At 42.0% G+C, this 11,596-nt stretch overlaps 1 protein-coding gene across 1 annotated transcript; it reads right to left on the bottom strand.

Annotated features, from left to right (window-relative positions):
• Positions 1-739: 739 nt before the first annotated feature.
• On the bottom strand, positions 740-11,385 carry LOC117556437. The gene is made up of 6 exons (XM_034231762.1): positions 11,350-11,385; positions 10,210-10,365; positions 9,847-9,939; positions 2,748-2,797; positions 1,640-1,748; positions 740-1,177 (listed from the first exon to the last, which is right to left on the bottom strand). The coding sequence occupies exons 1-6, from the start codon at positions 11,350-11,352 to the stop codon at positions 851-853; spliced, it is 738 nt and encodes a 245-aa protein (XP_034087653.1). The 5' UTR covers positions 11,353-11,385; the 3' UTR covers positions 740-850.
• Between the last annotated feature and the right edge of the window lie 211 nt (positions 11,386-11,596).

Raw genomic sequence — 11,596 nt, forward strand, 5'->3', positions numbered from 1 at the left:
ATTACTTATCGTAGCTGCACATACAATATATCCGATTAAAACTGAGACTCCACAGATTATGTAGGTATATAGTATCATCACTGAGTGATCCGGACTCGCGACAGGGGAAGCAAATACAGTCATCACAACACGTACCTTCACAGAGCTTCTAGGGAGATCGTCTCACCACCGTAGCTGTCAATCTGATCAAAAGACGTGTTCAATGGCATTAAAATGAGAAAAAACGCGGCTGAATCGGTTAATCCATAGGTTTTTAACGTCTATGTATAAAAAAATGATTGAATTTATAATCCATAATTCCATTTTATGTAAAAGATCGGAGAGCAAATGCTAGCTGCTAATGGTAGCCACCACAGCTAGCTGCTGCTTCTGCTAGGCTATGCAGCAGTCTCAGTGAGATATAAATATATAAATATCTTTGCGTTTTGGACTAACTTTAAAATATTCCCATGCTTTTGAAGACCTAGGGCGAGATGTTTTCGTTTGGGGGCTTCGTGCGCAATCCTGTGAGGAGGAGGTGGTAGCCGTTTCAGTCTCCATTGTGTTTGAAGTGCGATTGCGAACTGCTTGTTGCTTTGGGTGACCCACGTGTGTGTAGCGACGCGTCGACGCGGAAATATGTCGTCGACGATATTTTGAAGTCGACGCGTCGCTACAGCACTAATTAACATTAAAGCAAACCTCTTCTCTTCACACAGACACAGTACTCAGCAGGTAGTGTAGCTCTTCAACCAAGTCATGTTGTAGATGGAACATGTAAAATGTTTTCTAACTTTAATAGAACAGAGACAAGTTAGGAAGGTTAAACAAAGTGTTGACTGAGCACCTGCCGTTTCTAGCTTTCTGTGAATCACCTGAGCAATTTGAGTTTCAGTGCTTGTACTTTAGGGGAAAGCTTGGACGATTCCAGGTCCATCAGGATCTTCTGGTAAACTTCGAATGTATTCTTCAAGCTTTTTGGATAGCTTAGATTAAGTGCGTAGATCAACCCATAAAGCATCACGCATGCATGGTTGATACTCTGGAGGTTGTGGAGAACTTCGACCCCTTCCAGGACCACACCGACATCTGCAAAGCGTCCACCAGGACCATCAGGATCATCACTCTCAGCTCGAACGGTGTAGATTGCCATAGTCGTCCCTGCGACGTCTGCCTCGGCCTCACCGCATTCGATGTCCTGAAAGATGGAGGGAACAGAGAACAATGAGCTGTGTCACTCTAACCTTGACCACCAAATTATAAGCAGCTTATCATTGAGGCCAAGTGTGTGTTCATTTGAAGAATTCCCTTAAGGCACTGTAGATATAGCATTCATGAAAATGAGATGGACACAAGTTCAAGGTCACAATGACCTCAAGATCTTTGACTCCCTAAAAGCCTGGAAAACAAAACAAAAAGTCACATTATGTATAAATGGAGTTGTACATTCAATGATCATCAACTATTTAAATATGATAAAAAGTGGTGTTTGAGCATTGTTGATCACAATGAGGGTCGCGTTAAAGAATCTCGATAGCATTTTTTACCGTGTTTGAGGGTACGTGCCATAAAGAACAGCATGTCTTTAAAGTAATACTCTTAATCCTTTAATTTAGAGAATTTTTTAATGGTGCACATGAAACATAAGACAGTAACTTACATGTTCATAGGTTAGTCCTCCTCTGAGGGTAAGGTTCCGAGTTTCTTTAAGATGTAAGGATTTCCGGGGAGACAGAAGAGACTGCACTGTATCCAATGAAGCCTTTGACCTGCCACAATAAAAATGGAGTCAACAAAACATCCCAACTTAAAATGTAAAAAAAGAAAAAATACAGGACCAGGAACCCATTTTATTCAGAGATCTGTGAAGTAAATGAAAACATTCTCATCAGTAATCAATATCTGAAAGAGCCAAATAAGAAACTGTTCTTTGATACAATGTAGGGGAGAAAGGACGGTAGGAAAGAGGCAAACCTCTTCTGTCCACCCCCCGCTCCTACCCGCCACCATCTCTTCTCACCTCCTCTCTCCTAATCTCCTCTCATAGGGTAAGGTTTACTCTTCCCTCCTATCCAACCCTCTCCAAACCTCTCTTGTGCTGTCCTCCCTCCCTCCCTCTCTCCTAACCTAATTCTGTTTCCTGTTAGGAAATAGAAGGAACTAACCTTTCCCTATCCTGATCTTCTCTCCCCTAACCCATCAACCCTTGAAAATGCCCCCTTCTACTAAATAGAATCAGTCCCAACAGCCAAAACAAAACAAAGTACCGTAATTTTCGGACTATAAGCCGCGCCTTTTTTCGACCCTGCGGCTTATATAACGGTGCGGCTAATCTATGGATTTTTACAGCTAACGGCCACTAGGGAACCTCCTAAATCTATGGATTTTACAGTCCACCACCTTTAACACTATGTGCTCTATGACTGAAACGCTATGTGATACAGTACAGTTTACACAGCACAGTACATGTTCTGTAGCTACTATTGCACTAAATGGTAACACTTGAATACGTTATGCAAATATGTAACTTGTTTGTTGAAATGTTAATAAATGGGAGCTTCCTCAAACAGCCATCTCTTTCCCGACAATCCCCTCTGTGCACGAACCCTTACATATGGTAATTAAACATTAAAACACCTGCGGCTTATCGTCCAGTGCGGCTTATATATGTACACATCATTCAATTTAGCTGCTGCGGCTTATATGCAGGTGCGCTTTATAGTCTGAAAATTACGGTATCCTTACTACTACACTGTTTTATGACTTACCTCTTGACATCCGGCTTTGGCTTTACCGACTGCCTCAGATCCTCAGCTGCCTTTTCACAGAGAAAAACAATAATTATCCCATTATTTCTCTCCATGGATATCAGCCCTAAATACACTACAAGGTATGGTAAAGGAGGAAGACAGGAATGGCATTATCTTTGTAAACTACATTGTAGAAAAAAATCGAGAATTAACCCATTTAGCCCTACTTTTACACCTTTTTAAAATCCTATGCTTTATGTATGAGTGAAGTTACACTGTGGTAGGAGGTAACACACAATAAAGCTATATGTGTGAGAGCAAGAGAGAGACACAGACAGACAGAGGGAGAAGATCTAGGGGAAGAGAGAAAAAGCAGGACGGAGAGACAGAGAGAAGAGGGAGACAGCCAGACACAGAAAGAGGGAGGGAGAGACAGAAAGGAGAGAGTAGGGTGAGACAGACAAAGTGTGATAGGATAGAGAGGGAGAGAGAGACCAGTTGATCAGTCTTGTGTTGGTTACGGTGTGTCCACACAGCAGCTTTGACCAAATCTTGAAAATCCTGGAGCTGGGCGTGTCTGACAGCTTGGGGATTTCGCGACCAACAACCAATCACATGAATATCACATGAATATCCCGCCCCCGACATACAAAGCAAAAAAACCCGGTTCTTCTACACTATTGTCAAATAGGAAGGGCTATGATGAACATTTATTTTTTTAACATTTATGAGATTAATGTTTATGGTGCTATTTTATGCTACATTCCATGCTGGCTAATGATACTGTCTATGCTTGCTAGCAACGAAGTAAACTAGCAACGAAGTAAACTGGATATAAAATCCCCAAACAAGCGAAAACCTACCAGTTTCACCCACTGTCTCTGCCACCTCCCTCCATGCCTGGTTCCTCCGGTTTGTATCCCGGTAAGTAAATAGGGACTGGTCATAAAGAACCGGGTGATTTGCTACCGCAATAACTAAATTCTCCTCCATTTTTGTGGAATGTAGAAATGAACTGCGGGTCTGGTTCTCCCAGCTTGCACGCGGTTTGATTGGCTAGCGCTTGAACTGTCAGATTTGCATAAACGGATCTGATTGGCTGTCGCTTCCAGCTCAGCCTCAAAAGTTGAACATTGTTCAACTTTGGAATCCTGAACATCCTGGAAATCCTGGAAATCTTCGCCTCGCCCCCCCACAATGCAGTTCGGCGACAAGCAAGGGAAAGTGACGTCATCCCCATTCAAAGTCAATGGGCGGAGACGCGCTGGAAGCGGTGGACAAATCGCCAAAAGCTGCTGTGTGTACGGGCCGTTAGAGTTCCAGTCAACATGTCCACTTACTGGCAATAACTTCAAGGAAGACAAGAAGGCTTCCCTCTCTCTGATGTTCTCAAGGCGTTTGAGTTCATAAGCAGACAGTCCACAACATGTATCCTACACACACACACACACGCATGCGCGCGCACACACGCGAGAGAATCAAGCTGATCAGCATCAAGAATCAAAACCGACCTGACATAATCTGAAAGGCCTATCTTACTAAATAACATTTCCAAAACAGGTGTCAATTACATAACTGCTGCTTTATGAGAACTATCAAGTTTCTGTGTCCTCACCTTCTTGTTTGGGGCAGAATTGTCGTCACTGGCATATTGGAGGCGCTTAGGTGCCAGGACCCGACCCTTAACCTCAAGCTCCTCCGGACTAGTGTTAATTTCGTTGACTAAAACTATGACGAAATATGTTCGTCAACGACCTTTTTTTCCATGACGAAAACGAGACGATGACGAAACGGCAGTAAACAATAACTGCAACGAAATCATCATGCAATATCGTTGACGAAAAGTGACGAGACGAAAATGTAGTTTACTAAATAAAAACTATGCCAAAATCTCTCTTTACTTTCGTTGACGAAAGTAAAGAGGAAATGAGGAGACGAAATATTATCAAAGATAACGTTACATCTCTGATAGTCAGTTTTTCTCCCAGCAGTTCCATTTCCGGCGCTGCGGCAGGGCAGCAGCTGTGTGTCTGTGCTGCGCGCGGCGGTAGATTTGAATTACACCGGGCAGCGGCACACTATGAACTGTCAGGAAGACTCTGGTCTAACTCATGGTCTAACTAACCTTATTTAACAGAAAATAAAATGGCAACAACAGGGCTTGGGAGCAGTGGCGGCGCCAGAGATTTTCTCTAGGGGGTGCTGTGGGGTAGCTTGACGTTTCATAGAGGGTGCTCAAACATTTAGGGTTTCCCATTAATGCACCAGCGCTACAGTTGCATTTTCTACTGCAACACTCCCCACGCACACACACACACAGTGCACCCGCGACTGTTACAATGAAGGCTCGATAATCAGCTCACGGCATATAGGCAGGGGTAAAGTGCTATTTCTACAAGTGGGGAGCGGACCTCACCTCTAGGAGGGTCCTCACCTCCTCTAGGGGGGCCCGGGGGCTAGCTCCCCCGGGAAGATTTTTTTTAAATATTGAAGTTAAAAGCATCAATCTGGTGCACTTTGAGAGCAACATTAAGAGATCTATGGATACATCTCTCAACACCCATACGAAACAGAACTGTCAACAGATTTTCTATTTCTTTATAGATATTTTACAAATCACTCCCCTTTTAAAACAAACCGTTTGAGACCCACTGAGATAACTAGACTAAAGTTAACTATCTAAACACTGAGAGTCCTTTACTTCACCTGAGTTGAGGTTACCTGAGACTCTCCGTCTGACAGGAGAGTTCTCCCTCCACCTTGTTGTTGAAAAAGCTCCTTATATCCATTAGCTTGGCTAGCTAGCACCAGATGCTAACCACAACGATCTCCGGTAGATACCCACTGGTGCGCGAGGCGAGCTCTCTCGCTCGCGCACGCACACAAAATGGCTCGTGCCACACACATATGGCGTTATATTTGTGCCTCTATCCTGAGCACGCAATGAAACATGTTGAGCATAGAAAATGCTATTGAGCGCGCACTTGAACAGTTTTGAGCACAGAGAAATATATTTTCTCTCGTAAAACTCCTGCTCCGTGCGCAAGCAGACCGCTGCACGCGCTCTCTCTCCCCCGCTCGCTCGACCTCTCCAGCCTGCGCGCGCTCAGCTTTGCCTGCGCTCGCTCAAGTTGTCACAGCGTTACAAATGTGCCACAAAACCAACCAATCGGAGAACTCGAGAAGGTCAATTCTGATTGGCTGGTCGTCTCCAATCATATCTTCTATCTGAGATGAGAGAGGGATTTTCGGTTGCCATCAGGCTGTTGACGTTCTTATTACACATCTATCGTTGACATTTACAGGACATGACAGACTCGAATGAAGAGAATAGCACGCCACAGTGTCAGGTGAGTTATACATTTCTAGTTTTCTGATATCACGTTATTGTTTGCAATGCCTGAGTTTGCTAGCCGGCAACATAGCTATAGGGGTAGTTTAAGCAAACCGCTAACAAACCGTAGCATACATGTAGCTACATGAACCCTTCTGAGGTATTGATTACTTGCTGTAAGCATTAGAGGTGGCAGAATGACAAAACATGTTTCTCTCTCTATCACAATGTTGGGTTGACCAGAACCTGGACCAACTTCTGTTTCCTGTTCTACAATGGGCATAGAGCTTGCGTTAATTTTCAACCGGACAGATGAGGCTAGGATACCGGCTAAAGTTAGCAACACACGTTAACCATGAACAGCCTATTAATCCGTTCTCCTCATGTTATTTCTTCCAACGTTGTGGAATTAGAGAAAAGGGGCTTCTTAACGTGCTTTTATCCGGGGTGGAGGGAGTTACATATTAGTTAAATATAACATTGGGGCGTGTGATTGTAGTGGGTGGAGAAATGAGGATATCCATTTTGGAGTTCCAGCTAGTATAATATAGTTAACGTTACACAATAATAAGGAAGAGAGCTATTTGTGTGATACATCGCTATTGATATGGATTTAGAGTGGATATTTGAGACTTCTAAACAGTAAACAAAAACATAATTTATGGGTGAGTGTTTTTAGCAGAGCCATATTATGTCTTTGTGATTCTGTTGATTATTACCCGTCTGTATTATGTTGCAGCTCAGCTTATGTTGGATTGATGGCAAAGGGAGAGGGACTTAAGTGAGAGCGAAAACACAAGGTAAGTTTAAAATAGGTCAGCAATTTCCCATCCTATAGGTTGCTAGATGTATCTAACCCTTTCTCCTGTCTCCCTCTCTCAGCACAAGAACCCCAGGGGGATTCAATGGAGCATGAAGACCTGCACTGAGACCCTCACCCTGCACCTGAGTCTCAACTCCCAGAGCTTTGCAAGCCTCTCCCTGTTCCTTATTTTGATTAAACAGACATTAAGCTTCCCAATGGTGTGGTCTTCGTTTTGTGAAAAATATGATTACCTCACATATGTTGTTGCTGTTGTTGTCTTTTGTGATAGTTAAATTGCTCCTGCTGACTTGAGCCAGCCATTCTTTCCTCCTCTCTGTGTCAGTGGGGAAACCTTACATTCATACTCCTTTCTCTGAGCGCTTGAAGCAGCACAGCAAACCATGGGGGAGACTATATGCCGGACAACACGGAGGAAAAGGCACAGACAAACTGCATGATATGCTATTCAATGTTTATTGAATTCCATTTATTTACAATGGATGTTCCAAAAACAACATTTAACATCATCATGCTGCTGCTGCTTTGACTCATTGTGCTGTCAGTTGACAATCATTGATATAGGCACCTGTGGGTCTCCTGTCCTTTCTGAAAGTCATAAAGATTACATTAGTACTTTAGATTACTTGTGTCCTCAATTACCAGGGGATTACTGAAACCACCATGAATTAATGAAATGGTAGAACTGAATCTAATCTGAATTTTTAAACCTTCCTTCCCACCCTCTAAATATATCAAACATTAGGATGTGATGCTCCTGACTACCATACAGGTTTAAGAAGATAATATTTGTTTTAAAGAATTCAAAGCAATAAACAGGCTCTTTAACCAAGGCAACGTTAGCCTAACATGTATGTTAACAGGTAAGATAGCTGTTCACACTATGTATATTTTCCACGTTGTAATGCTATGTTATTTCTATTTAAGATGTTTACATTTTCGATTGTTTAATTATAGTCTTTTAACTGTCTAATGTACAATGCCTCCTTGTCTTTTGCTGCTGCAGCGTAAACATTTCCCCAATTGGTATCAATAAAGTAGGCTACTTCTTATTTTATCTTAATCCTCAAATATTAGCACATTAAAAAAAAAAAACACACACATTGATGTAACTACATACATACACATTTGTAACGCTGTGACAACTTGAGCGAGCGCAGGCAAAGCTGAGCGCGCGCAGGCTGGAGAGGTCGAGCGAGCGGGGGAGAGAGAGCGCGTGCAGCGGTCTGCTTGCGCACGGAGCAGGAGTTTTACAAGAGAAAATATATTTCTCTGTGCTCAAAACTGTTCAAGTGCGCGCTCAATAGCATTTTCTATGCTCAACATGTTTCATTGCGTGCTCAGGATAGAGACACACACAACACACACACACACACACACACACACACACACACACACACACACACACACACACACACACACACACACACACACACACACACACACACACACACACACACACACACACACACACACACACACACACACACACACACACACACACACACACACACACACACACACACACACACACACACACCACACACACACACACACACACACACACACACACAGAGAGAGCAGGGCTTGAATGAAACACAGAGACCCAGAAGTAAGCTACTTGTACTCACGAGGCCTATTATGTGCAGAATCCCTCTCGCTTTCAGTTGGTTTTGATTGAGTGTCCACACGTGGACGTTTAAGGACTAAAAAACGATCAATTTTTCCCTTTGCTGTTAGCAATTCATTTGGCGCTCTAGCTAACAGGAAGTCACTCAAGTGTCACAAAGTAATTTAGCCTATGGGTAGGTCAAAAATCGAATGGGTGCTGGCCATTGGCCTAATCATATCACCTGTGTTGGCGTTATGTTTTTGGTCCAAAATGTGTTTGTTTCACATATGCATTGATGTAATCAATAATATTTCTAATTTAATTTAATAAAAATAATAATAATTTTCGAAAAAAATAAAAATAAAACACATATTTCTTGGGGGTGCTTTGGCAATCCTGGGGGGTGCTTCAGCACCCCCTAGCTCCCCCCTGGCGCCGCCCCTGCTTGGGAGCAGTGGTCGCACTCGCGTTAACCGAATACCCCCCCGTCAGCGCGAGTGAGTGATAAATTGTGCACTCGACGGGTAATAATGGATTATGACGGAAATTTCGTCAAAATGACTGACAACGAAAAAGTCTAAAGCCACCACTGCTTGGGATAAAGAAACTATGTGATATTTGGGCCCATTTTCGCTACAATGAGGCGGAGAAAGAAAGCGAATGCATTGTTTTATCAGAAGGGCAGCAATGTGGCCATAACACACCTGGTAAAAACACCACAAACCTTATCAGATACTCTCTGCAAAGCTGCATTCTTAATCATTCAACCTGTGTTTTTCATCAAATAAGGACAAGATATAATCTTATTTATTTATATATGCTAAAAGGACAAATTATTGGTTTTATTACTAGTTTGACTGAAATGTTCTATATTATCTGATGACTAAAAAAGACTCAACAGTTTTCATTGACAAAAAGTAGACTAAAATAATTAGTTTTCTTTGACTAAAATGCTCAGACTTTTAGTCGACTAAATCTTGACTAAAATAGTTACTGTTTTAGTCGACTAAAACTTGACTAAATAAAAACAGGATGAAGGTGACTAAATATGACTAAAACTAAAAAGGAAATTTAACAAAGGACTAAGACTAAAACTAAATTAAAAAATAGCTGACGAAATTAACACTACTCCGGACCATGTGGATTTACTTCCTACAAGTAACAGCAGTACCACCATTGCCTTGAGGGAATGTATTACTCAAAACAAACAACCCGTTGGACTCAATGACGAACTATTGGTGTTCAAGGTCAATGTGACCTAATGTCCATCCCATTCTCATGTTATCAGGCACACCTGGAGGGAAATTAATTACATCTGGCACAAAGGACAGAAGGATGACATATTTACCACATATTCTTTGACCAGTGTGTCCAGGTCTTCATTGAGGTAGATGCTCAGACAGCTCAGCACACAATCACGCCTCACGTTGATGTCTGCACTCTGAAACAAACATTACATGATTCCATGCTGGTCACTGTCAGAGACGCATGTGCTGAGGCCAGCCAAGCCACTGACATTTCCCTCCTTGACCATCCTGAACTCACCTGGTTTCACCCCACTCAGTTAAAACTCACACAGGTCTGAGCCCGTTCACTACACAGTAATTTTGAAAGTGCCTATCCTTTTCCAAATCGTTAACAAAAGGAGCTTTCCCATATGGCTGAGTCAAACAAACCATATGTGTATTAGGCTAGACCAAAAAATACTTACATTATCCGTCTTTGCCATCACGGCTCTGATCTTTCTTCCTGCAGCTCCACCTTTGGTATGGAAAACTCTGATCAGGTCGTCGGTCAGGCGGTCCAGTTCTCCAAGGAATTTGGAGGACAGAGGTACAGTCGTCAGCCGCATAAACTCCAAGATGATCTGTAAAAGACAACACAGACAGGATACAGACTTAAACAGGGGCAGCTGTAGCTCAGTTGGTAGAGGGGACATTCATAGACCGAAGGTCAGTGGTTCGAATCCCGGCTCTGACTGTCCACATGTCAAAGTGTCCTTGAGCAAGGCTAGCACACTGCACAGTTGGGTGCACAAAAGTGCTATTTAAGTGCAGACTATTTACCAGATGTGTGACATTGAATACATGAGTTACTAAACTTCAGATTCACACTTACCTCACTGACGTCAAATAGTGCTGGCCATTAGTTTAGGAACTCTGGAATCTTTGGCTCCTGGAGAATCTCCTGTCTCCTAAGCGAGAAGGTACGCTGCATCTTCTCCTTAATCACGGCCTCGTCTTTTTTTTTTTTTTTTGTCGAAACGGACATAATCGGTCAACATGGGCGCCGAAAGGAAAATGGCTCCGCTTCTCAGCGCCAAAAAACAAGGCCACTTGAACTGATGCAACGGGATTACAAACTGAAAAAGTGCATTCCAGAAGTTCAAAAAAATAAATGTATAGAAAATTGATGCACTGACACAAGTTAGATTCCAACATTTCTATGTAAACAAACACAAAAACATATCTCTCTATAATAAACCGTTTTGGAGATATTCACCGATATGTAAAACTTTAGACTTTTTGTCTAAATCTAAAAAAGTGTCTAAAAAAAAAATGCACCCCTACCCGAAAAGCTTTGAATGAAATGCATCAATTCGCCAATCATTGATTATTTTCCTACTCAGCATAGAGCACCACGTTTAGTGAATTGCTAGCTAACGTTAGCTAGCGAGCGCCGGTACACGTGTTGCTTGTAGTAGGACTAAAGATAAAACTGCTTACAATCATCACAAACTACGTAGATTTGATCATCAATGAATTGATATTAATGTAATATGATAAAAAAAAACTGCACGAATAATACACAGATGGATGTAAGTAGACAAAGGATGACTCGGATTACTCACCATTAAGGCTGAGGTAGCACATGAAGTCCAACGGAAAATAAGGATGTCATTTCCTGTTTCCCGATTTCACTTCCCCCAAGTTGTACGTAAACCAATCACATACGTTTTAAATAAAATAATCTTGTTTGTTTATATGTATTAAGTAATTACATTTAATATATTTTAGAATTGACAGAATTATACAGGTTATAATTAATTTCAATACATACATTTAAAAAATATGAGTATTTAAATAAAATCAAATAGA

Source organism: Gymnodraco acuticeps, unplaced genomic scaffold (genome assembly GCF_902827175.1).
Source record: "Gymnodraco acuticeps unplaced genomic scaffold, fGymAcu1.1, whole genome shotgun sequence".
Classification (NCBI taxonomy): Eukaryota; Metazoa; Chordata; class Actinopteri; order Perciformes; family Bathydraconidae; genus Gymnodraco; species Gymnodraco acuticeps.